At 39.4% G+C, this 27,108-nt stretch overlaps 1 protein-coding gene across 2 annotated transcripts in view; it reads right to left on the reverse strand.

Annotated features, from left to right (window-relative positions):
• Positions 1 to 27,108, reverse strand: part of LOC126162818 (spermatogenesis-associated protein 20) — a 299,482-nt gene that overhangs the window by 204,906 nt on the left and 67,468 nt on the right. For both annotated transcript variants that reach the window (XM_049919563.1, XM_049919564.1), the window contains exons 8-9: positions 23,281 to 23,473; positions 8,730 to 8,898 (exon numbers count right to left, since the gene is read on the reverse strand). In XM_049919563.1, coding sequence (XP_049775520.1) covers positions 8,730 to 8,898; positions 23,281 to 23,473 — 362 coding nt within the window. The remainder of the gene's footprint in view (positions 1 to 8,729; positions 8,899 to 23,280; positions 23,474 to 27,108) is intronic.

Consider the following 27,108-nt stretch of genomic DNA (forward strand, 5'->3'; position numbering starts at 1 on the left):
GCTAGCAAAGTTTAATTGCAGTTGAGCTAAAACTTTTCCAGTAACTAAAGCAAACTTAACTCGATTCACATAAACATTAAGGAAATAGTAAACTATTAAACGGCAGATATATTAATTAATATTACTCTGGCACTGCTATTCTGGCAATTGTGCACAACGTTATTTATGAGAGTGGAAAGTGGCTGTTTCATATACACAGGGTGTCCCACTCAAATCTCCCTGATTTCAAGGACCCAGGAGAGAAAAACCACAGTAGATACGAGAACAGAAATTGCACCACATTGTAGAGAATCTCACAGAATTTATATTCCCACATCAGAAGTGCCAAGTATCATCGCCAGAGTGCAGCGAGGTCGCATGAAGTGAAAATGGCGACTCCACAGCAGAGATCACAAGCAGTAGTGTGATTTGCAGAAACAAAATTGCCGATTACTGTGCAAAGAAATTATCGTCATGTGTATGAATGTGATCCACCTGATGTGAAAACAATTAAGGAATGGTGCAGGAAGTTTCTGGCAACAGGAAGTGTTCTGAAACATTCTGGCGGTGCACATTACAGAGTTTCAGAAGAGACAGTGGAGGACATCAGAAAAAAAGCCCAAGTAAGTCAATTTGTCAAGCATCTAGGCAACATGATGTACCTCGATCAACATTGCATCATGTAGTTCACTAGTGTCTTTGTATGTGTGCTTACAAAGTGCAAATTCTGCAACATCTGACGCCGAACGACAAACCACGCCAACAACAATTGCTGCGGATATGCTGTAGCGTATTGATATGGATGCCAACTTCCTGGAAAGATGTTTATTCTCAGATGAGGCAACCTTTCATCTATCAGGAAGGGTTAATAGGCATAATGTTTGAATCTGGGGATCACAAAACCTGCACGTTGTCATTGAACATGTTTGTGATAGACCTAAACTAAACATCTGGTGCGAGCTAATGCACAACAGGATTGTTGGACTGTTCTTCTTTGCAGAGCAAAGAGTGAATGGGTCAGTGTATCTGGACATGTTGGAGCAGTTTGTGTACCCTCAGATACAAGACTTGCAACCCAACATCATATTTCAACAAGATGGAGCTCCACCGCATTGGTCAACGGCTGTTCGCAAGTTCCTGGATAGGAAATTTCCCAATCATTGGTTCGGATGTGGAGGACCCATTGCCTAGCCACCACGTTCACCTGACATTACGCCACTTGATTTCTTCATGTGGGGATTAATGAAGGACCGCGTGTATGCAACCAAAGTGGACGATATTCCCACATTGGGACATTGTATCACTAATGTGATTGCAACAATAACAGAGGAAATGTTACAAAGAACTTGGCAAGAAATTGAATATAGACTCGATATTCTTTGTGCTACAAATGGTTCACATGTAGAGGTATATTGATGATAAACAAATAAATTCTTTGAGATGCTCTACAATGTGGTGTATTTTTCACTGTAGCTATATTCCAGCATGCTATCACACAAATTATATGTCAAAATGAGTTTTTGAGAGCTCTTTCCTTTGGGCACATTCAGAAAAAAGCAAAAATTGATGAACATTGTGAGCTAAACTGAAAACTGAGGAGTACTGTGAAAGGGTGTTTCCTTCTCTCAATGAGAGATATGAAAAATGAGCTTACTTCCCAAGTTGATGTTACAAGCTTATTAGAAGTTGGCTCAGTGAATTTCCATACACTGTGTAAAATGCAAATTTAAAAGATATCTCAGGTGCTACAGTTTTGCTTCGTGCCTTCTATCATTGCTGCCAATCATTACTGTCAACAGTGTGTGGTGCAAGTAATTACAAGAGTAGTTTATGTAGTTGTTGAACTGTTTCATGTCAGATTTGAACATGGAAGTCTTTAAAATGTGCTGTTGCAAAACCCTTGCTCTATTTCCATGTGATATCTCTGCCGTGGCACATGATCTGCACAAAAAGTATATTTTCAGCACTTCACAAAATGCTTCACCCCTACCTGCACTCCTGTTGTTGAAGGGTCACTCCCCCTCTCCACACATTTAGCAGAAGAGCTCATTTTATGAGTGTCAGTGTGGTGTGGTGTGGTGACTGTGCTGACTAGTGGGTGATGTAACAAGTCACTAGCCAATACGAGCTCACTAGCCAGATATGGACGCTTCCTTTCTTCGGACCCCGTGTCTGAATTTAAAAGGTTGATAATTGATATTGTTGCTGAATACAGTACATCGGAAATACATGAAAAAAGAAAGGGCTGAGTTACAAGTGGCACAGGAAAAGGTGGCAGCTGGGCTCCATCATCATATATTGACTCAGTCCAGAACACTTCATATCAACTGCCCTGTTTTTCCATTGTTGCCACAGTTTAGCAGTAGTTGTATCATAACAGCAAAATTAAGCTAAACATTGCAAGCTGTATTGGCAATGCCAATCATGGATTATATAAGCGTTTCCTCTCCCAAATCCCACAATGACCTAAAATATTCCCTTCACTCCACCACCACCCATAGTGCAAACTGTCTGTCTTTTATGCCACTTATATAACTGTTCAGTCACATAAAATGTTAATAGGAAGAAAACAGGGCAAAGTCAAGTGAGACGTTGAGTAAGAATGTAGAATCAAGGTGAACCTTACTAGGAAGAATATAAAATTTTTAGCATTGATCTTATGGGTTTTTCACCGGGGCTATAAATTTACGGTGCAGAATCGCAAAAAGCATAAAATTGAAGAACGTAAAATTGAATTTCCACTGTATATAAGAAGTTAGCTGTCAAATATTCACAGTGGCAAAGTGTTTTGATGCTATATGAAAGCAAGAGAGGTCTGGAAGACCAACTGTGGGTGCTATGGTCCTGAGCAGGTGGGCACGGCACATGCCCAGCCAGCATTTTCAGAGATGGCTGCAAAGTGTTGCAACATAGGTGATTAATGCACCATGATAGGAAAATGAATGGAGGTTTAAATGTATCAAAATTTTATGAGTAAAAAAGCAAATCGGTCAGCGAAGCTGTAGAATTCTTGTTGGTATGCCATCGAGACTTTAACACGAGTCAAAAGAAAATACGCAAAGTTTCAGGGGACAGAGTGATTGAACCCTAACTTAACTAACAGAATAACAACATCTCATGGCAAAAAAAGAATCCTGGGTATCCCATTGCACTATGTTGACTAGGAAACAAACATTTTGTCCATGGTAAATTGCATTAATGAGCAGATTTTTGGAACTGTCCTCAGTGCAGCTTGCAGTAATTACTGCTTATTAGAGGTGGACTGGCAGTGGCCCTCCCATCCCTTCTGTTATATAATGTACTCTTCCCAAATCTCTCCATTCTTGGCCTTGTGTTCACCTTCTTACACTTTCATGTAATATGTCCTTCCACTCTACTGCTCAAACACTGAATCTTTCTCTTACGAGAAGTTGTACTTTGTTACCTGTTCTGATGATAACACTTCTGTTCGTAGTTTAAAAACATAAAACTGTTTGAAGTCAACAGTTATGAAAAAGCTAGTTTCACAATACTTGGACACCATCAAAATCGATCTGGTAAGAAGAGAATCACATGAGCTACAAATAAAGCCGTCAACAAAATAATGGATGAAAGCAGCTATAAAAGAAATCCAGCCATTGCCCTAAAGGCTCCCACATAGGGAAGCAAGTGAGAGGGGCCAATTCCAACCAGATTTGGCCCAAAGTTAATAACACAATTGTGACCAGTTCTCATCCTTGTTGCCAGCAGACTTTTAGCCTAAACATTCCATGTCTTAGAAAAAATTATTATAACTTGAGGTAAATTAGAACACTAAGTCAAAGCAGATATCTAAAGCTACTGTGTGGGGGGCCCCACAGTCCGTACTAAATGTGAGGAGACTAACAGTCATGTGCTTTTCCAACCAGTGGCAACTGGCAATAGGTTTCTAATCTTCTGCTTAAATATACAGTCATTTTGAAACAGATTAAATGAAATGAACATCTTCTTAAACACAAACCCCTATCATATCTTCTGTATAAATGAGTGCTGGCACAGGCAAGCTGAATCTGACGTGTACATTCCTCATGGATATGTGCAAACAAATACTTTCTGTGGGACTAGAATTAGCTATGATGGATTATCTATTTTTGTAAATAAAGTGTTTAACACTAGCTATGAGACACTAAATGTTGAAATGTTTTCTCAAGACGAAGTTTTTGAAATTGCTGGATTTATCTTTTCCTAGTATTAAGACAATACTTTTCTCTCTCTGCCTTAATCCACAATCTGATGTTACTGCATTACATGAACATGTTGAGAATCACACTAATTACTTGGAGATGGAATATGGCAACTTCAGGCTTGTATTTATTTGGTGACAATTTTGACATTAGGTGTAAGACTCAAACTGCGGCCTGCTTTTTAAGGCACTTACAAGCTGTCAGTTTGTACTGTATTGATGAACGTCCAACAAGACAAGATGTCTGCTTGGACAATATAATTACCAACACTAATAAAACTGGATTAGACTGTGGCTTGATAGATCCAATATTATCATATCACCAAGGCATATGGGTGATTGTTGAAAGAGTTAATTATGATGTACAGTAAACCTCCTAGGTTAAGAAGTTTAGATGTTAAAAGCAGATCGCATTATGCTCGAGGGACAAGTTATCCAAAGTTGAGTGTAAAAGTCTGAGTAATTGTGACAACACTAACAGTGCATTTGATATGTTTAATGATACTCTAATTTAATAAATGTTGACCACAAGTAACTCTGATGGTCAAAAACCGATCATGCACCAGAATAAACCACACTGATACCCCTGACCTAAAAGAATTCACAGATAAACTTCCTGCTTCATACATGGTAAAAGGTGGCGATCCTGTTACGAAACAGAGACATAGAGGGAAAAAAAAAAAAAAAAAAAAAAAAAAAAAAAAAAAAAAAAACACACACACACCTCAGTATCAATGAAACACAGGAACAAGCAAGCGACTCCAGTATCACCTGAGGTGCTAAGTAATTTTTTCACAAACAGTGAAAATCGTGGAAAATCTGTTACCTCATAAATAGATGAAAATAGTTCTGACAATACCTTGGATAATACAGGCCTATCTGATTTGAGAGGCAGAACTATCAAGTGGACTCAGATTAGTTGCTAGATTGAACCCAACATTGTATCTAAACTAGATAACACACACAGTAAAAATACCTACATTTTCTCAAATTACATCCTTAAACACACCACTGACATTAAAGTGTCTCCTCTGACTTACCTTATAAACTTCATGCTTCAAGCTGGATATTTCCCTGATGCATTGAAATCTACAATTGTTTTTCCAATTTATAAAAACAATCCTGACAGCTGTAGGCCAATACCCATCATTCCCATAATATCTAAGGTCACTAAGCACTGCATGAAAGAGCAACTATTCACCCTACTTTGAGAACAATTATCTAACCTCTTCTTTGATGTATGGCTTTCATCGTGTTCTATCCACCACTTGAGCTGTAAAATGTCCAGTCAGAGATATTTTGGAATGGTTTGAAAGTTATTTTTTTACCTGTGCTGGGACTTGTTGATCTCAGCAAAGCATACGGCACTGTATCACATGACATCCTAATGCTTAGATTTGAAAGCTATGGTATCAAGGATAAAGAACTATTGTTAACCAAATCATATCTCTTAGACAGAAAACAAATTGCCACTGTAAGTATTTGTAGGTCCAGTGTCCTACTTGTTACTACAGGAGTGCCACAAGGTTCTGTCTTGGCCCCTTTTTCTTAGATACATAAATGAACTACCTAGTTCTTTTTCCTACAAGACTATATGTTGATAATAAATGCAGATGAAGTGAAAAGGAAACACTGACTGGTTGATACGTTTACACAGTGACTACAGAAAAATGAGAACAAAACAGAGACAATATACTTCTACCTCCATTCTAAATGAAAAGGTACATGAGAGTGAATCTGTCAGCCTATTACGAATTCATTTGGCTCCACAACTGAAATGAGATGCACTCACAGACCAATTGTGCATTAAACTATCATGTGTAATTTACTTACCATGCAAATTAAAACCATGTGTCAGTAAGGAACAGGTTCAGTCTTCATTTTATACTTTCTTCCATTCTCACTTAACTTATAGAAATATCTTATGGGACAACTATTCTGGTGTTAAAACAGTGTTTATGAAAAAAAAAGTAATGAGAACAATTGCAGGCATTCCAACAGTCATGCCAGCCACATTTCAAAGATCTAAAAATATCATCAGTACCTTCCCCCCTTATTAAAGCCTGTCTCTACATAGTAAAAAAAACACAGCCAGAGACTTTAACTTACAGAAGTTCTATCCACTGCTAAGGAACAAAGAATATAAATAATATAGTTTTAGAATATACTAGATTAAGTAAGTCCCTACATAGTTATAATAGCATGTTTCTAAACCACATTGTTTCTAAACCAAACTGTGTGAATCTTTTTATTGTGCCTATCGCGATTCAGCACCTCCGCTATATGGTAAGCAGCAACTTTCCTTCTCTGGTATTGTTATAAACCACACATATAATTTTTAATGTAAACAATGTATGAAAAGATAAGATTCCTACTTACAATAAAGATGACACGTTAAGTTACAGAAAGGCACAGCCTTCATCAAAAAAGTAAGAGAAACACACCATTCATTCACATAAGCAAGCACATCTCATGCACATGACAGCCAACTTTGGCACATCAGACCAGAATACATTCTAGTTTGAGCTTCCAGCATTGGCAGTCATGTGTGTGCGAGATGATGTTGCTTGTGTGAATGAATGGTGTGTATTTCTTCTGGTCTGAGCTGGTGGAGCTAGCAGTCATTTGCGCATGAGGTGTGTTTGCTTGTGTGAATGAATTGGTCTGCAACTTAATATGTCATCTTTAAGGAAAGTAGCAAACTAGCTTTTCCTAGATTGTTGATATTTCAACCTGGAGTTTCCATTGCTTAATTTTTAATATAAAATTTAAATGCAACAGTTATTTTTCAAAATAAAATATTATTACTGTATACACATCAAACTCTAAGTGATATACATGATCAGTGCTTGATGAATAAACATGAAAAATAGTTTTTTCCTGAGCACACTTCTTCAAATCCGCACCAATGTATTTGTAATTAATTTTAGGTCTCCGTAGCTCTTCAACAAATCAATCTCTCATTTGTATTGCTTCTTCAAATGTCTCACAACATGCCAATCTTATTGCTTGCCCATCATCCTGCAGCCCATTCAAAAATGTATCTAATATCCTTTGTCCAGCTTCAAACAATTCTCCCTCATTGTTGTCACTGAGCTCATACATGTTAACATTAATTTTCCTAATGCGACCCACAAAATGTTTTATGGATTCTCAGCTTAAAATGTGTTTGCTGTGGAGCTGCTTCCTGCAAAACTTAGCTGTGTTTTTCTTCTTGTACCATTGCACAAGTGATTGTTTAAATTTGTCGTAAGTGCAAATGATTTGCAAAAAACCAGAACTGTAGGGGTCAAAGAAAAGTTCCTAGCTACCACCGGGTACATTGCACTTTCAGTGGTTCTATCTGAGGGCTGCTATTTGCTTGACCCACATCACTTCTATCTTCTGCATAAGTTATGCTTTTAATTCCCAAAGTTTTAATTGTAATTAGTCTGTAACAAAATGAAAATCCATGTCTTGCTGTGTGTACATTATGACTGAGTAACCAGCTACTCCACTTATTAAACATTTGTACGCAGAAGTCACTGATGATGGTGACAGAGCAATAGATGGTGTTGATTTATCATGAACAGCTTTTATTGACTGCCTGTTGCCTTGCACAGAGTAAGCTGACGTGTAATGTGTGTACTGAACACTGCAAGGTATGCACTCACTCACACGCCCTACTTTTGCAGGCTCTTACAGAAGCTTTATACTGTTATGCCAAAACCTGCTCTGTTACCGATTAACTCTAATGTAGTGGCACACAGACTTTATCTGCATGTATTGAACTGATAGTAGTCCGTGTAAAGTTACATAAATGCTTTATTTGAAATATTAGATAAAAACAGCATCATAATAGTGTAAGACAAGAAGCAACATTTTTTACAGTGCTAGTCAATGCTGATAGTCACTGGCAACCAAAGACAACCGCGCGAGATGGCACAATGGTTAGCACACTGGACTCACATTTGGGAGGATGACTGTTCAAATCCATGTCCAGCCATCCTGATTTAGGTTTCCCATGATTTCCCTAAATCAGTTCAGAGAAATGGTGGGATGACTCCTTTGAAAGGGTAAGGGCGATTTCCTTCGCTATCCTTCCTTCATCCAACAGGACCAAAGACCTCACTGTTTGGTCCCCTCCCCAAAAATCAACCAACCAACCAAGCAGAAGACAGGTAGCCTTAGCGTTAAATCAAAGAATTGTGATAAATTTCTTTTAATTACAAGAGATCATTCAGGGTGAGGTAGAGGGTGTTTGTTATAAGGGCAATTTCAAAATACAAATTCCAGCGTAACTTCCAGACATGGCATAATTGTCGGCCAACTGTATACAATTGAAAGAGACTGCTTTAGAAAAGTCCTTGTCTGCCAGGATTCACACTTATTTTTTCAATGAATAAAACACTCGTTTTCATTTGTTACTGAAGTAGTCTCACACCTAAAACATATGTGGTTAATGATTTTTTCAACAGAAAACTAAGCGATTTCAACATGCAAGGTTGGCAAACAACTACGAAAATATTAAATAAATATACAACTCAAACTTTATGATAGTAAAACTTACATTTGAACTACACTGCCATCTTCACCTCTGTAGCAACTTCGTAATAGAGTCTGAGTTTGGGGATTGTACAAGTGTTCCTTTATGAAATTTGCTGCCTTAATAGCTCTCTCAGCATATGATTTATCTTGTAAGGCTTCATAAGCTTTAGAATATCCTGATATCATCAACCCTGCAACCGTACATAGCACTTTAGAAGTTTTAACAAATAATATTAACTTTTATTTTATTTCTTATTTACTTATTTTAAGTACAAGTTTGTTGTTGCACTATTTATTTATTTACTCACAGTGACACACGTTACTTGACAAGCTTGTTTTGGCTTTTTGCCATTATCAAGTTTACCTGGGAAGATGGTATAATACGTATAATATCATTCTTTATATCTATGTTAGTCCATGTCTGCAAATGCCACCTTACGCTTACATCTTAGTTGGTACGATGTCGTCCATATGAAATATTGGAGCATAAATGCATTATCTTTTTGTTGTGATATGATCGTTTTATCTATATGTTTATTTATTATTTGTGTGATCTTGCAAAGCTTTTTGACTACTTCAGCTCCAGTTATGCTATATGTTTTCAATGGAATTTCTGTTTTGCAGAAAGTCAGTGATTATGTTTAATTTTTCAGAGATACCATTTTGGGATCTTTACATAAAATACGTTCTTTTATTATCTGTTTGTTCATTGAAGATGTCTTTTGGGTATTTTTCTGTATGAGTGTCAATTTTTTCCTCCAAAATATTCAATGTATGTCCTTTACATACATTGTGTAGAATTCTTCAGTTTTTTTCAATATCTTCTGATTTATGTGCTTGGCTTTTTAAATGCATGTTGAATGCAGATTGGTTGCTTTTGCCACTTCATGTGTGTTTTTTTAAATCTAATTTCAAAATTCCTGCCTGTCTGTTTGGCTGATGTAAAATTTATTGCAATGGTCATGAGAAAATTTGTAGATACCTGGATTTGAAGAGCTGGAATATATATATATATATATATACGGTTTATTTGTGATTTTTTCCTTCCCCCCCCTTTTTTTTTTTTTTTTTTTTTTTTTTTTTTTTTTTTTTTTTTTTTACATATGCCATCTGTTTTTCGTTTTGTATGCTGTACGTACACAATTAGATGGTTTAGCTGTGGAAAACTGTATCACATGCTCACAGCAGACATTTTTATTAATATGTTGGAAGAGAAATTCTTCAGTTCAGACTGACCAATTATAACAAAAATTATCTTGCTGGAATGATTTACATTCCCTTTTATGTTCTTAAGGGGCATACATGCCTATAGTGGTGTGCTAATTAGGTAAGATAACAATAAATAACACATTGTGCTGAAAGAGCTGCGTGAGGTGGTTTGGACATATTATCCCTAAAAGCTAGGACCTTTGTTCAGAGTCGTCTGGCAGTGCGGGAAAACCCGCTTCAGTGAGGTGCTTGGTGGCAAAGGGGTGGCAAAACGCATGGGATTGGAATGGTAATAAACCCACTTGGTACCCCTAGCACACACTGCACTTCACTGCAATATTTACACCAACTGCACGCAGTTTTCCAGGTGCTGGTACTTGGAGGTACAAACCAGGCATCGGGCATCAGGCTTTGTACACCCATAGTCAATGGAAGTGAGTTGAGGGAATGCAGCTCGCGAAGGTGGAGTGGGAAATGTGGTAGCACTCCTCTTGTTAAATAAACTGGGCCAAAAAACTGACACTGGACAAGATTTAAGAATCCTGCTGTTTATGCATACCCCAGCAAATTGGAGCAGACAGCGATGCAAGGCAAGTGGCATTGCGCAGGCGAGCTGCTGAGAGCATGTTTACGAGGTGTTGCCTCATTGAAGCAGGAAAGGACACTACCCTGTGATGGTTTGGCGTGTTCAGTGTCCAAAAATAGTGGCCATCTAAGCTTTACCTCTGGCAGAAGTGACCAGCGAAGGTGGTGGGAGGATGCAACGCAGTGGTACCTTGGCTAGCAGGCACTTTGCTGATCACTGGTTTTGGTCTATGCAGCCATCATCTGCAGCTATATGGTGTCAGTGGGTGGCATCAGCTGGTGGCACGTGGGGAACAGCACAGGGGATGGTGTTGGCCTGTGTCATTTGAGGGGCTGTGTTAGTGGTGCCGCAATTGGGGCCGGTGATAGAGGGGGGCAACTCCACCTCAATGGTGCTGTACTTGCTGGCTGGATGGGGCTCTACGACTTAGACCGGCTTGAGCCCATCTATGAAGAGAGTTGTTTCGATCCCGTTCACACAAATGGAGAACATCTAGCCCCCACATCACAACAGTGCGGGTCTGAATAGTGAGGGCAGAGCAGCAGCTGGTAGGCATCCACCCAAAGTATGGTGTTAGGTAATGGTGGATGAAGGTAGAGTGCTCATCATGACATTGCGGAGGTTTTGGTCACAACTGATCCATGAAGCCCTGGAGCTGCTGCATGAAACCTGAGATGTTCTGTCAGGAGGGAGCAGAGTCACTTTCAAAAAACTGCCAGGAATGGCGAGTGGCTGTCCATATGCCAGCTCAGCGGCAGAAGTTCCCAGGTCAGTTTTGTGTACAATCCGCAGGCCTAGGAGTATCAGGGGTAGTACATTGGACCATTTGGGAGAATAACATGTGAGAGCAGCTTTAAGTGTAAAGTGGAATCACTCCAACATGGCATTAGCTGCAGGGTGGTAGCTGGTGGTGTGTTGGAAATTGGAGCCACAGGTGGCTGTCAGAGATCGGAAGAGGGCCAAGGTAACTGGCACCCACAATCTGTACTGATGTTGCACAGGCACCCGAAGTGGGACACCCAGGTCGGAACAAAGGCTGCAGCCACAGTTTCAGCTGAAATGTCAGGGATGGGGGTGGCCTCCAGCCAGCACATAAATCTGTCAATAATAATCAGCAGATACCGATATCTAATGGAGGAAGGTAGTGGGCCAACAATGTCGAGGTGAAAGTGCATGAATCAGTGTCGTGTGAGGAGGAAAGGCAGCCACAGGGAAGTGAATGTGCCACCTGACCTCGGTGCACTGGCACAGAAAACAGAACTGAGCCCCAGTTGCTGCACTCACAACGGATGACCAACCACATGAAGTGTTGGTTCATGAGGAAGGCCTGCGTGTATGAGGCTGTGGACACAGTCAAATGTCAGTTTTTGGAAGGAAGGAGGGAATAAGGAGTAGGAGCGATAGTTGGAACTGTCAGATTGTGAAGAATCCATGAGACCATCACACCAGATCTTACAGTCAGAGCTGGGTATGGATCTTAGCTGCAGGTTGGGGCCAGAGTCAGCATTCTGAAGGGTGTGGGCTATGTCCAGGTCTCTTTAGCAGTGTCCCGGACAATGCAATCTAAAGGTTGGGTGATGGCGCAGGTGCAGCTAAGGCAATTTGCCACAATGTTATTGATGCTAACAACATGCCAGATGTTGGTAGTGAATGAGATCTGGTCTATGTCTTTTCTGCAAAAACCAGAGGCGAGGGTGCAGTGGTCCATGAAGATCGAAAAGACGCATCCCTCAACTGAATGTTGAAAATAGAAGATGGCTTCGTGGGCTGTGAGTAGGTGAATTGGCATTAGAGAGCTTGGATGAAAAGAAGGTGAGCAGTTGCAGATGTTATCCACATACTGTTGTAGGACAGCCCCGATAGCCATCTGGTTCACGTCTGCCACTATTGGGAGGGAGGCACTAGGGTGGGGGTGGGCCAAAAGGGCCTTACTGGGGAGGTCCCGTTTCGTTTTCTGGAAGGAACATGGCCTGGGTCCAAGGAACCAGTTTGTTGCCTTTCTTTTTATCGCCATGGAGTGCTGTAGTAAGGGGCTCTTGGGTGGCAGGGACATCCTTAAGATGGCAACGGAAAAAGGTAACCACGACAATGAAACACTGGAGGCCTTTAAAGGTAGAACGGTATGCAAGGTGCCTGTACTGTCTCAAGGACAGGGGAGAAGCCAGCAGCAGGGACAAAGTCTCCAAGGAATTCGACCTCGCTTGCCCCAAAAATGCATTTTGCCATGTTGGGGCTCACTCTAGCTTTCTGAAGTAGGAAAAAATTTTGCATAGGTGTTGGTGGTGTTCGGTAGGGGCCTTGGAGTAGATGAGTATATCATCCAGGTACGCGAAACACCCCAGTGTGTCTACGAGGATGTTGTCCAAAAGTCACTGCCATTTTTATGCAGCACTGTGGAGGCCCGATGTCATGAATGCACTCTCAAAAAGGCAGAAAGGTATGGCTATGGCTCTTTTCCAGTATCAAACAGGCCAAAAGGTGTGATTATGGCTGTTCTCTTAATGTTCTCTGGGCCGACTGGGATTTGTATGCAAGCTTTAGTGCAATCCATCTTACTGAAGATAGTAGCTCCTGAGATGGTGTTCTTATTGGTGCAGAGGAGTGGGACAGGATAGTGGTCAGCGATTGTGCAGGCATTGAGTTTACAGTAGCCACCACAAGGGACCCAGGAACCATCCTTCTTTGGGCCTAGGTGAAGAGCTGAAGCCCAGGGGCTTTTGGATGGGCAAACTATGTCGGTGCTGAGCACCTCTTAGAACTCCTTTTGTATGATTTTGCACTCATGGGGGGCAAGCATGGCAGAAAACCCGGGGTAAGGGTTGTGGTGATGTAACACATATTGTCATGCTGAACATGGGGGGGGGGGGGGCGGCGGCACTGGGTGCTGGCTGGCTGGATGAGGAGGAAAAATTCTGCAAGGAGCTGAGCATATGGGCCTGAAACTGCCACTGTTTCTTAGCAAAACATACAGCAGGGCAGAAGCTGTAGCAAATGGTCCTACCAGAGGTGCCGTCGGGTCCTACCAGAGGTGCTGTCAACTAAATGATGCTTCGCAACACCAGCCAGTAGGCTGTAATGAGTGAGGAAGTTGGCATCCAGAATGGGGTCACTAATGTCTGCAACTGTGAAAGTCCACTGGAGTTCGCATTGTAAGCCTATATCGAGCAAGTAAGTATGCACGTTGTAAGTAGGGATGGCCAAGTTGCTGGCAGCAGTAATGAGGAGGGGAGGAGGGGGATCTGGGCTTTAGTAGTAGTTTGCAAGGAAATATGGACAGGCTGGAGCCGGTGTCGATGAGGTAGTGGACAAGGGCACTAGTGTCATTCAAACCCCATATGAACAGGCGCTGTGAAGTGATACAGCAACAGGGCATGGCTACTTCCGTGGGCTGCCATGGTTTGGGGACCAGGAACATGGAGGTCCACAGCTGGTCATGTTCTAGCCAAACCTTTGGCGGTACCAGCAAGTTGTGCCTAGTTCACGATGGTTGTCAAGGGGGTGGTTAGAGCCGTGCTGATGGGGGTGGCTGTTTCTGCCTGGGCCGGCATCACATGCTTGGAGGCAGTCAGCACATGACAGCAGGTGCTTGAGGTGCAGGTGGGTGACACTGGTGGTAAGTGCTGCCATCTCAGAGCTCAGGAAGGTCAGGACAGGGGCCTCCATCCTGAGTGGAGGGTCATTCGCAGCAGGGGGTCGAGTGACATTGCGCATGTGGTGGCTTGGGGTGGGGCAGGAGGGGTGAGTGAATAGCCAGCTGGAACCGCAGGCTGACAGCCAGCATTCTGTACTGCAGATGCAGCAGAGAAGAAGTTCAGGGTTTCAAACCATTTATTGGCCACGATCATTACATCACCTAACGAAACATGGGTGTGCAAGGAAAGGCAGCCTGTATGGGGAGGGGAAGGTGCAAAAGCCAGTAGTTTAGGTGCAGGCCTCTGGGGTGGATCTGTGGCTCGCCGAGTGCTTGGATGTGATCCAGCAACAGGGATGGGCACACGTTGTCGTACTGCTTGGATTACAACAAATTATGGGCCCATTGCAGCTCCAAAGGGGTGAAACTGGATATGATGCATTCTTTTAATTTAGTGTAGCTCCTGGATAGGAGTGGACGTGAAATAACATCCCAGATCGTTGGCGGTGGTGGTTAGGTCAAGGTGGCCGAAAACCATCCCGAATTTTGTTCCATAGCTCATGATACAGAAACCTGTGAAAACTGCCTCGATAGAAGCAAACCACAGGCATGGGGCTCACAGTTTGAAGGGGGGCAAGTGAGCAGCCCCACAACCACAGAGGATCTGCAGAGTCAGCTTGTGCTGGATGCAGATGAGTCAAATGATTCTGTAGTGCTGACAGCTGCATGTGAAGTTCCGACACCTCTGAAGTGCTTGTAGTTGCTGGAGCAGGAGGGGTAATGGGGAGGGGGGGGGGGGCTGCTAGTTAGAGAGCATGTAAGGCATACTGCCACAGGGCATACATTTTTCGGTGACATTGTGACTTAACAGTGCAGGCAGCATGTCACAGATGTGGGGTGGTACTGGGAGCAATATTGCAAAGAAGAAGGTAGACAGAACAAGCATAGTAAGGACCAGGCAATACAATCTCCACTGTGTGTTGTTGTGGATAGCAGTGTAAAGTATGCAGCATGGTAAACTGCGGTTTGTCTGGGCGCACATGTGTCAGCTGCAGGTACGGCACGGAGGAGCATGGTAGAGCACACAAGGGTCTGGTGGATGTGGAGGGGCTTGAGAGGGCTGCGGACGGAAGCATTGGTGTGCTCAAACATATGGTGTGTGTGGAGGGGTGCAGGATGGGAGTGGTGATGCATGCAGGAGGATGGGTGTGTGGATGGGTGCGGGTAGGGGTGGAGAAGGTGAGCAGCGGGTGGTGGTGTGAGTGGGATCCGGTCAACCTAACGGGAACTGATTTCATTACCACGTGGGGCTGTACTAATCCGAATAATAAAAAAGAAAAAACAGCATGTTTTGGCCATGACACTATGCACTGTGATTTCGCAGTGGTCACCAGTAAAGGAACAATTTAGGTTCCCTTTTATGCTTCTAAGGGGAATACAAGCTTATAGCGGTGCACTTATTAAGAACAATAACAATAAATAATGGGGCATGCTGAAAGAACTTCAAGAGCTGGTTTGGAGATATTAGCCCTGAAAGCTAACAACTACAGTGAAATACAACAAGTTACTACTTCTTAATCAAGGAGGGCCCACCTCACTCACAGTGGAGTCTTGGAATGGGGCAGATTGTGAATGGCCTTTGTCTGGCATCTCCTCGTGGTACGCTTGGCGGCAAAGGCGTGTCAAAACTGCCAGGGATGGAATGGTAATAAACACATCTGGTACTCCTGACACGCACTGCACTTCACTGCACTATTTACACCACACTGCACGCAGTATTCCAGGTGCTGATGCCTGGGGGACAAATCAGGTGCCTAGCATCAGGCTTTGTAAAAGTGCTGTCAATTAAAGCATCTTAAAAGAACCCTGCTCAGGAATATAGTGCATAAAATGTGGTAGTACTCCTCTTGTTAAATGAATCGTGACAAAACACTGACATTGGCTGTGGGGTAAGAATCCTGCTGTTCGTGTATAAACCGGCAATGTGAGCTACGTGGCATTGTGCAGGCGAGCTGCCAAGAGTGCAGTCAGGAGATGTTGCCCCATCAAAGCAGAAGAAGAGAATGCTCTGTGATCGCTTGGCATGCCTGGCATTCAGAGAACGTGGCCATCTAAGCTTCACCCCTGGCTGCAGTGACCAGGACGGGTGTTGGGGGGGATGCGATGGTACCTTGGCTGGCAGGCGCTTGGCTAATTGCTCGTTTTCGGTGTGTGCAGCCCATCATCTGGTGTTACACGTGGAGGTGATGGAAGAAGTTGCCACAATCTATCAGCACTGATATGTTGATAACACACTACTACCAGTAGGCGGAGATGACTAAGACATAAAAATGATCCATCAGCAACTTAACAACTTGCACCCTAACATAAAATCCACAATGGAAATAGAACAAAACAAACCCATAAACTTTTTAGACCTAAAAATAAGCAACAACAGCAGCAACCACAAATTTGAAATACATGGAAAATCTGATATGATTGACATAATCATAAATAAAAATTCTTGTCATCCAAATTTGAATAATTACAAGTAGTTCAAATCAATGATTAATACAACTTTATTTTAAAGTTCCCTCCCAATAATAATGTGATGCAAAATGAAACAAAAATGCTATGAAAAAACAGCACAACGAACTGACTTCAATCTCAAAATGGTGCAAAAATTATGTGAACAGCATATAAAACCAAAAACAGATGGTATATATAAAGAAATAATATTAAAAAGAAAAAAAATTGCAAATAACCTACCCATGTTCAACATCATACATAGGCCAAATATCAGACAAGATGAACAATTTGTTTAAGCAACAAAAAATAATATCTTCACTTTTTCAGATAAAGGCATCTACAAAATTTTTTATAACGACTGCAATAAATTTTATATCAGACGGTAGGCAGGCGGCAGGAATTTCAGAATCAGATTTAAAGGATACAAACGAGACTACTAAAGTAATCAATCCACATTCTACATGCTTGTTAAAGGCCAAGAACATAGAGTAGAAAATATTGAAAATGCCCTAAACATTCTACACAAAGTGCCTAGAGGACATACAATGAATATTTTGGAGGAAATGGAAATTTAGACTCAGACAGAGAAGTACCCAGAAGATACCCTCAACAAACAACAGATTTTCAACATGAAAAGCCCTTGAAAATTTTACTGACATAATAAAAGAAAATGGGTAAATTATTGTGATAAAAATTGTGGAAAAATCATAAAATACTATCTCTGTAAAATTGAACGTAATCACTGACTTTACCAAAAATAGAAATTCCATTGCGAACATATACTATCACTGGAGCCAAAGCTGTCAAAAATAACTTAACAAGATCATGCAAACACAAAGTAAACATATACACAATGTGATCAATCATAACAAAAAGACAACCAACATTGACACTCCACGATGCCATATGGAAAACATCTTGCTAGCTATGACGTAAGCAGAAGATGTCACTTGCAGACACAGACTAACGTAGACGTAGGAAACAATATTGTACATATTATACCATCTTCACAGGTAGATCTAATAATGATAACAAGCCGAAATGGGCTTATCATGTAATTTGTATCACTATGAATAAATAAATAAATAAATAAATAGTGCAGCAAAAAGCTTGTACTTAAAATAAAATTTATGTATTAAGCCTGATATGATTAGAGGTATCAGGCCCTCTCTTGCATCAGACCAGGATTTCGCACACACAGGATCTTTTTCACATTATAGTTACCTCCAAGAAATAACAATTTTAATATGACAAATAGTAATAAAAAGGTTTGAATGTCTATAGTGGCAATTTAAGTAAATAAAACAGACTATGAACTAATGAAGTTAAAACTTGCAGCACCTCTACTGCTGTTGCTGTTACCACTAACAGGGATATTAATAGTAATGGTAGTTGTCGGTGTCGTCGTCGTCGTCGTCATAGCAGCAGCAGCAGCAGCAGCAGCAGCAACAACAACAACAACAACAACAACAACAACAACAACAATAAAAACAATATAAATAATAATAATAATAATAACAATAATAATAATAATAATAATAATAATAAAACCCGTGGAGGCCCGGGAAAAGAATAGGCCTCGGGAAAAGAATAGGCCTCCGGTATGTCCTGCCAGTCGTAAAAGGCGACGAAAAGAACAAACCACTAATAGGGCTAACCCCCCTTTTAGTGTGATTGGTTGGTTCAGGACAGAACTAATGAAGCCTCGGACAAGCGATGTCATGGTCAGGGACGACACTTGAACCCTACGCCCACCCACAATGGTAACGACACTGCTAGCCACACGGAAAATGAATTAAATCCAAATAGAGGTGTTTTGCAGGATATGCTTCCTGCAACCACCCTAGAAGGAAAACAAAGACAGAGGATGAGATGGTCAGATGAAGTTAATCGACACCTCATGTTCTGTTATTACCAAGCAACAAACATAGGAACCAACACAACTGGATACAGATCACAAGTATACACAACATTTATTACCAGATACCCAGAATTAAAACTTTTAACAGAACAACGACTAGCTGATCAAATCCGTGTAATAATCAAAAATAACAGGATTCCCCAGTCAGAATTAGAAAACATCAAACAACAAGTACAACAAATACTGGAACAAAATAATGTGCAATCAGAAGAAGAAGAAGAAGAAGAAAATAGATTAATGGACTCAAACATCCCAGAGCAAACAAAGACCAACACGCATCAATTAAACAATCAGAGGAAAACGAAATCTTAAGACAGCCACCAGAACAAGCACAAATAGAACACGAAGTGACACACATGTTAGATATAGAAGAGAAATTTCAGCTGACATATATAGAATACAAAGACACAAATACAGACATTAGACCATTCTTGCATAGACCGCCAAATAACCCACAAGTTGAAACAACAATAAAAACTATCAACACAATCATACACAACAAAATAAATGAAAACACAACTATGGAAGAGTTACAACTGCTGGTTTATATAGGAGCAGTCACTACACTAAATATACACACTAGGCAGAGATCAGAACCAACCCAGACACAGAAGAAACCCACAAAACCAGCATGGCAACACAGGCTACAGATCAGAATAGAAAAACTGAGAAAAGACATCGGACAGCTAACACAATTTATAAGAAATGAAATATCAGACAAAAAACGAAAAAGGTTAGGTAAAATCTCACAACAAGAAGCGATAGAGCAATTAGATGAAAAGAAGCAGAAATTACAAGCATTGGCCAAACGACTTAGAAGATACAAAAAAACTGAAAATAGAAGGAAACAAAACCAAACATTCAACACAAACCAAAAGAAATTTTACCAGACAATAGATAACACACACATTAAAATAGACAATCCACCAAGCATAACAGACATGGAACACTTCTGGAGCAACATATGGTCAAACCCATTACAACATAACAGGCATGCACGGTGGATACTAGCAGAAACAGACACATACAAGATGATACCGCGAATGCCTGAAGTGATAATTTTGCAACATGAAGTCACCCAAGCAATTAATTCTACTCACAATTGGAAAGCCCCTGGAAAAGATAAAATAGCAAATTTCTGGCTAAAGAAGTTCACCTCAACACATTCACATCTAACTAAATTATTTAACAATATGAATATAATAGGTGTCTGTGTATGTGCGGATGGATATGTGTGTGTGTGCGAGTGTATACCTGTCCTTTTTTCCCCCCTAAGGTAAGTCTTTCCGCTCCCGGGATTGGAATGACTCCTTACCCTCTCCCTTAAAACCCACATCCTTTTGTCTTTCCCTCTCCTTCCCTCTTTCCTGATGAAGCAACTGTTTGTTGCGAAAGCTTGACTTTTGTGTGTATGTTTGTGTTTGTTTGTGTGTCTATCGACCTGCCAGCGCTTTTGTCTGGTAAGTCTCATCATCTTTGTTTTTAGATATAAATTATTTAACAGTTACATTGCAGACACATACACATTTCCTGATACACTTACACATGGAATAACTTATCTGAAACCTAAATATCAAGCAGACACAGCAAACCCAGCTAAATATCGCCCCATAACATGCCTACCAACAATATACAAAATATTAACTTCAGTCATTACACAGAAATTAATAACACATACAACACAGAACAAAATTATAAACAAAGAACAAAAAGGCTGTTGCAAAGGAGCACGAGGATGTAAAGAGAAACTGATAATAGATGCAGAGGGGACATATCAAGCTAAAACTAAACAAAGGTCGCTACACTACGCATACATTGATTACCAAAAAGCTTTTGATAGTGTACCCCTCTCATGGTTACTACAAATATTGGAAATATACAAAGTACATCCTAAATTGATACAGTTCCAAAACATAGTAATGAAAAATTGGAAAACCACACTTAATATCCAAACAAATTCTAATAATATCACATCACAGCCAATACATATTAAGCGTGGAATATACCAAGGAGACTCATTAAGTCCTTTCTGGTTCTGCCTTGCTCTGAACCCACTATCCAACATGCTAAATAATACAAATTATGGATACAATATTACTGGAACATACCAACACAAAATCACACATTTGCTATACATGGATGATCTAAAACTACTGGCAGCAACAAATCAACAACTCAACCAATTATTAAAGATAACAGAAGTATTCAGCAATGATATAAATATGGCTTTTGGAACAGACAAATGTAAGAAAAACAGCATAGTCAAGGGAAAACACACTAAACAAGAAGATTACTTATTGGATAACCACAGCTACTGCATAGAAGCGATGGAAAAAACAGATGCCTATAAATATCTAGGATACAGACAAAAAATAGGAATAGGTAATACCAATATTAAAGAAGAACTAAAAGAAAAATATAGACAAAGACTAACAAAAATACTGAAAACAGAATTGACAGCAAGAAACAAGACAAAAGCTATAAATACTTATGCTATACCAATATTGACCTACTCATTTGGAGTAGTGAAATGGAGTAACACAGACCTAGAAGCACTCAATACACTTACACGATCACAATGCCACAAATATAGAATACATCACATACATTCAGCAACAGAAAGATTCACATTAAGCAGAAAGGAAGGAGGAAGGGGATTTATCGACATAAAAAACCTACATTATGGACAGGTAGACAATTTAAGAAAATTCTTTCTAGAACGAGCAGAAACTAGCAAAATACACAAAGCAATCACTCATATAAATACATCGGCTACACCACTGCAATTTCATAACCACTTCTACAACCCTCTAGATCACATAACATCAACAGATACGAAGAAAGTAAATTGGAAAAAGAAAACACTATATGGCAAGCACCCGTATCATCTAACACAGCCACACATCGATCAAGACGCATCCAACACATGGCTAAGAAAAGGCAATATATAAGGTGAGACGGAAGGATTCATGATTGCAATACAGGATCAAACAATAAACACCAGATATTACAGCAAGCATATCATTAAAGATCCCAATACCACAACAGATACATGCAGACTTTGCAAACAACAAATAGAAACAGTAGATCACATCACAAGCGGATGCACAATACTAGCAAATACAGAATACCCCAGAATACATGACAATGTAGCAAAAATAATACATCAACAGCTTGCCTTACAGCATAAACTTATAAAACAACACGTTCCCACAAAGAAGTATGCACCACAAAATGTACTGGAGAATGATGAATACAAATTATACTGGAACAGAACCATTATAACAGATAAAACACCACCACATAACAAACCTGACATCATACTCACCAATAAAAAAAAAGAAATTAACACAACTAATCAAAATATCCATACCCAATACAACAAATATACAAAAAAAACAGGAGAAAAAATTGAAAAATACATCCAACTGGCTGAGGAAGTCAAGGGCATGTGGCATCAGGATAAAGTTGACATTATACCAATTATACTATCAACTACAGGAGTCATACCACACACTATCCACCAGTACATCAATGCAATACAGCTACATCCAAACTTGTATACACAACTACAGAAATCCGTAATTATTGATACATGTTCAATTACCCAAAAGTTCCTAAATGCAATATAACATATACCGTACAGTTAAAAGGAAGTCATGCTTGATCAAGATCCGCGTCACTTTCCATTTTTGACCAGACATAACGTCTGAGAAAGAAAGAAATAATAATAATGATAGTGGTAGATATAAAAAGAATTTATTGGTGCACAAAATAAATGTTTTCTGATACAGTGAGTTCTGTATCTGAACCAGCTTATCAGACTTATCAGACTGGGAAATGAGGAAATTGTGGTTGGAAAGAAGGGCATACAAGCATAACAAGTGTGCACAGGGACAATGGTAATCATTGTTGTTGCTTTGATAGGTATGACATTAATTGTCCACTGAAGCTGGAGATGTTATTCAGTTCTCTAATACAAAGCAGGAGGTTATTAAAGAGTTGGGTTACTGCTGCTGAGAATGACTTCAAGAAAGTGGCTGAACAATGGAGTCAAACGGAAAGGAACAGGCAATGAAATAGGTATGAAAAGCACATACACTGGGTTTCTTGTTATCTGCAATTAAAGTCAACTGATTAGAACTCTTATGCACTGCCTTACAAATATACTATTTGGAAAAGAATTGAGAAGCTATTGGCTTGAAATACCAATCACTGCAGCAGAACACAGTTCAATCAATAGTGTAGCATCACACAACCTGAAATTCACAAAAATTTAAAAGATTAAAGGGATCATGGGGTCTGAGTGTGGATCTTATAGCACACAGTGAAAGTACTACAAAAAGCAAGTAGTATCAGATGATTAAAACAAAAAAGGGATGATCATTGAAGCACAGATAAAAACATTACATACTTAATCACAAAATTAATAATGAAAAACATCATAAATCACTTTACTCTCATTGTGCACCATCTGCATTTTTCTTTTCTATGTTATCTGAAATAAAATTCATGATGATGACAAAACTATTCCAAAACATATTTAAGAAAGAACGATGATTTGCAATAATTAGATATACAACTCCAACAATCTTTTGAGATTAGTCATATAGGAGTGTAAAACACAAATATATAAAAACAAACTAAACACTGCTACTTGTCAGAATGCATTTTTATACTACCACCAAGTTCTAAGTATAATTTAACGCAATAATTACCATTCCAAGCTGTAAGCATCTTGCTGTCCAAATGGGGTCTAGGCCTTTTTTGGCGAGCTTCATACAAAATATTACAACCTTCTTTGAGAAAGACTCGTGTTTGTTCCAATGTAAGTTTAAAATGTTCAGCTGTCTCTTCCTCACTTCCTTCAACTATTAAAACATTCTGCCCCTTCAGTTCATCATGAGGATCCTACATTTGAAATTGGTGAAAACAAGGAACAGTTAATAAAAACTCTTGTAAAGTTCCCAAAAAATTTATATGATGAAAACATACAACTAAAAGTATAATGGGTACCAATAGCTTGGCTAATTTTCATAACTAAGAAGTTAAATGTGACGGGATTTCAAAAAGTAAGTTACACATTATTGTGGCAGGTCAAGTAACTTTTATTGAATGCTGCACTACACACCAAAGAGACATAGATATATGACACAATTTTCCAACATAATCATCACGTCTCTGTAAACAGTGGTTGGAATGTTTTAACAATCATTAAATTCCTGGATGATAAAAATTCATTCCTTGGTCATCTGAGAACCTCTGTACGAGTACCCTCGTCGCAGGAAAATCTCCTTCCCTTCGGCTTGCTGAAAAGATATAAAACACATGGTGCGAGATCTGGACTTCCAAATCAGTATTGCCCACATCTGTGTCGCCTTGGTCAAATTGACAGATCCATTTCACTATGGCTGGATATGACACTGCACTTGGTCCATACACAGCCAACATATCACAGAGACACTGTGAGCAATTTACACACCTAAGAATCATATTGTCCTGTGTACAACTTTGGAGTACACTTCCAGTTTCTTTGTCATTTCAGTCGCACTCTGTGATGCACCTGTTACCCACACCAAAGCAGATCTGTGTCTGTACTCTTTTCTAACATTGCACCATTCTTGCTGTGTAAAGGTCTTAGCATTGTATGACATGTAACTTACTTTCTAACATTCTTTTATACACTCCTTGAAAAGAAAGAAAGAAATGAAAATGAAAAAAAAGAAATGCACCACAAAAGATTATTATCTGAATGGGGCAGAAATCAGTAGATCTTATGCAAGCATACAAACAAACAAGTGATTGCAGCTTCAGAAAAAGTGAATGATTTATTCAGGAGAAAGAGCTTCACAAATTGAGAAAGTCAATAATGAGTTTGTCCACCTTTACAGAAGAGGAAATCTTTTAAAATTTATCTGATTATATCCTTTTAAAAATGCAGTATGGGCCACCTTCTTTCATAAAGCTGCCACATGTGATGACGTAAGTCATGTACTCTGTCTACCTGGCTATGAGACATGGTGTAACTATTAGAGGGCTTTTATTCAAGGTAAGACCAACAAACATAAGCAGTCTTTGCCATTTACTATAATGGAAGTTGTAAAACCTATATATGGGAGTCTTAGTGACAGAAAATTATTAGATAATTGGTATTCAAAACCCTAATGAGAGTTTTAACAATTATATTTGGGGACAGGTACCAAAAACAGTTCTGGTAGAACTAAATACTTCCAAAATAGTTGTGCTGGATGCTCTGCTAGGTTTTAATAATGGAACAGTGGCAATGTTTAAGGTTGTATAATTGATGAGTGTGTCTGGTGGACTAAATACAGTAGTGCTCAAAAATATTTTGACAAATATATTAATTAGATTAATTAAAAACAAATACGAATCATGAAATTCAGTAATTTATTTCATTGATGGATATTCAATGTTCTACAGAATAGTGACCAACTAGCCCTTGTTTGCAACATAATAGAGTGTAACCTCTTTTAATGAGGACAATGGTGGTGCAAAAGTATTTTGATATTGTTGAAAAAAAAAAAACACGTTTCTTAACACACAATTATCGCCAACCATATTTAGTGGTATATCCCTTGGCTTTTATGACAGCCTCACACCTTGCTGGCACTGAGTTGCCAACTTTTGGAATTTGGAACCGATCAATCAAAATTTTATACCACTCAGTTTTAAGAGCTTCAAAAAAAGTGTCTTTGTTCATATATTTTTTATTCTTATTGTGTGACCCAACTCCTCCCACAGGTGTTCTTTAAGATTCAAATCCGGACTTTGACTTGGCCACTCCAAAACCTTGACTTTTTGCATTTTAAAAAAAATCGCTGATGTACTTGGACTTGTGCTTGGTAACATTGTCTTGTTGAAAATACCATCCAGCTGGCCTGTGGTATTCAGCATATGGCAGTGTTTGAGTCTTCAATACTGTTTCATAAATGATCTGATCCATATTACCTTCAATTTGAACTAACCGTCCAACTACGGAGTGTGAAAAACATCCCCAAACCATTACACTGCCATCTCCATATTTGACCGTGGGAATTTGGAACCAAAAGTCAGTCTTTTATTTACAGGGTGTTGAACATACTTGATACAATCGGATCACATTAAATTACATTTACTCTCATCACTCCACACGATTTTAGACTAGTCTTAACTGGACTATGATCTGTTTTATTTTGTAAATCCAAGTAGGGCCTTCCTGGCTTTTTGATTGGTCTTAGTCCATGTACTCCAAAGAGTTTCAAGTGTCATTTGACAAAGGAAACATGAATGTCATCATTACATTTTCCTTTCAATTCTCTTTGTATCATTACAGCCAACTCATGAACATCACTTGTTGAAAAGTTTTTTATGATATGATCGACTTTAGGAGACGTGTTTTTTGGACGTTCATTGTGAGGCTTATTTTCAACAGTCTTTCATTTATTATGCAATTTTTTCCATGTACAAACGAGCTGATGAGTCACTAAAAATACGACCAACTTCAGTTTCAGTCCTTGCTTTAGTGTATTTATCACTGCATTTCAAACGTCATTCGAATATTCCTTACGTCTCAGCATATTGAAATAATCACTGTAAGTAAATATCAGTAGAAATCAGAACTAAGAAGCAAGTGACATCCATGAATTCACAGAGCAAACTGTTGTGTCAAAATACTTTTGAGCTGGCTGAGAGTCACATTCATCTGGCAGCATAAAGTGTACACAAACAAGTCCAACCTGAGACATTCAAATAATCGCAGTTATACTGCTCTCCACTATACCCAATACACTGTCTGATAGTGCTTTATTTCAACAGGAATAATAACAAATGTTATGTTGTCAAAAGACTTTTGAGCACTACTGTATGTCAAGAGCTCTAATTGCAATTGACTGCAGAAGACTCTTCGAAGCAGAGAAATCAGTGCTGAAAGTTGCCAAAGTAGCAAGAATAAGAAGAATAATTCTAGAAAAAGGAGGAGGAAGAACAACACCAGAAAGAAGATGAATATGGGCCTGGGATGCATTAGTGTTACACAGGTTAGATAGAGAAACAAGTTTTAACTTTAATTTCCTGAAAGTTCACTTTTCTGATGTTCTGGTACACATTGGTTAAAAACTACTAAAGACAGAGAGCTGAAATTTTGTATACTGCCCTGAAGTAGACTGTTCTCATGGCTAAAATTTGAAAATTGAAGATTTTCTACAGAAAACAATGTGTGTTAACTACTGAAATTTTTGATAATCATTATTAAAAGAATTTTTGAACCATAATTTATGTCAGTAACATCTTTTTAAAAGTCAGCTTTAAAGATACTAGCGTAAAGATCTCCCAGAAACAAAATAAAGCTTCTACTTTCTTTTTATTTCAAGATGTGGGTACCTACAAGGCTCTATCCAAAATTTTCAGGACTGGTGGTGCCATCTGTTGAAAACCTTACCTTTGGGCTAATGGTCACCATCACCCTCGAAGTAGTTCCCATTTGCATGTACACACCAGGCCCAGTGCTTCTGCCACTGGTCAAACGTTTACTGGAAGTCCTATTCTTT

This window comes from Schistocerca cancellata, chromosome 2 (assembly GCF_023864275.1).
Source record: "Schistocerca cancellata isolate TAMUIC-IGC-003103 chromosome 2, iqSchCanc2.1, whole genome shotgun sequence".
Taxonomy (NCBI): domain Eukaryota; kingdom Metazoa; phylum Arthropoda; class Insecta; order Orthoptera; family Acrididae; genus Schistocerca; species Schistocerca cancellata.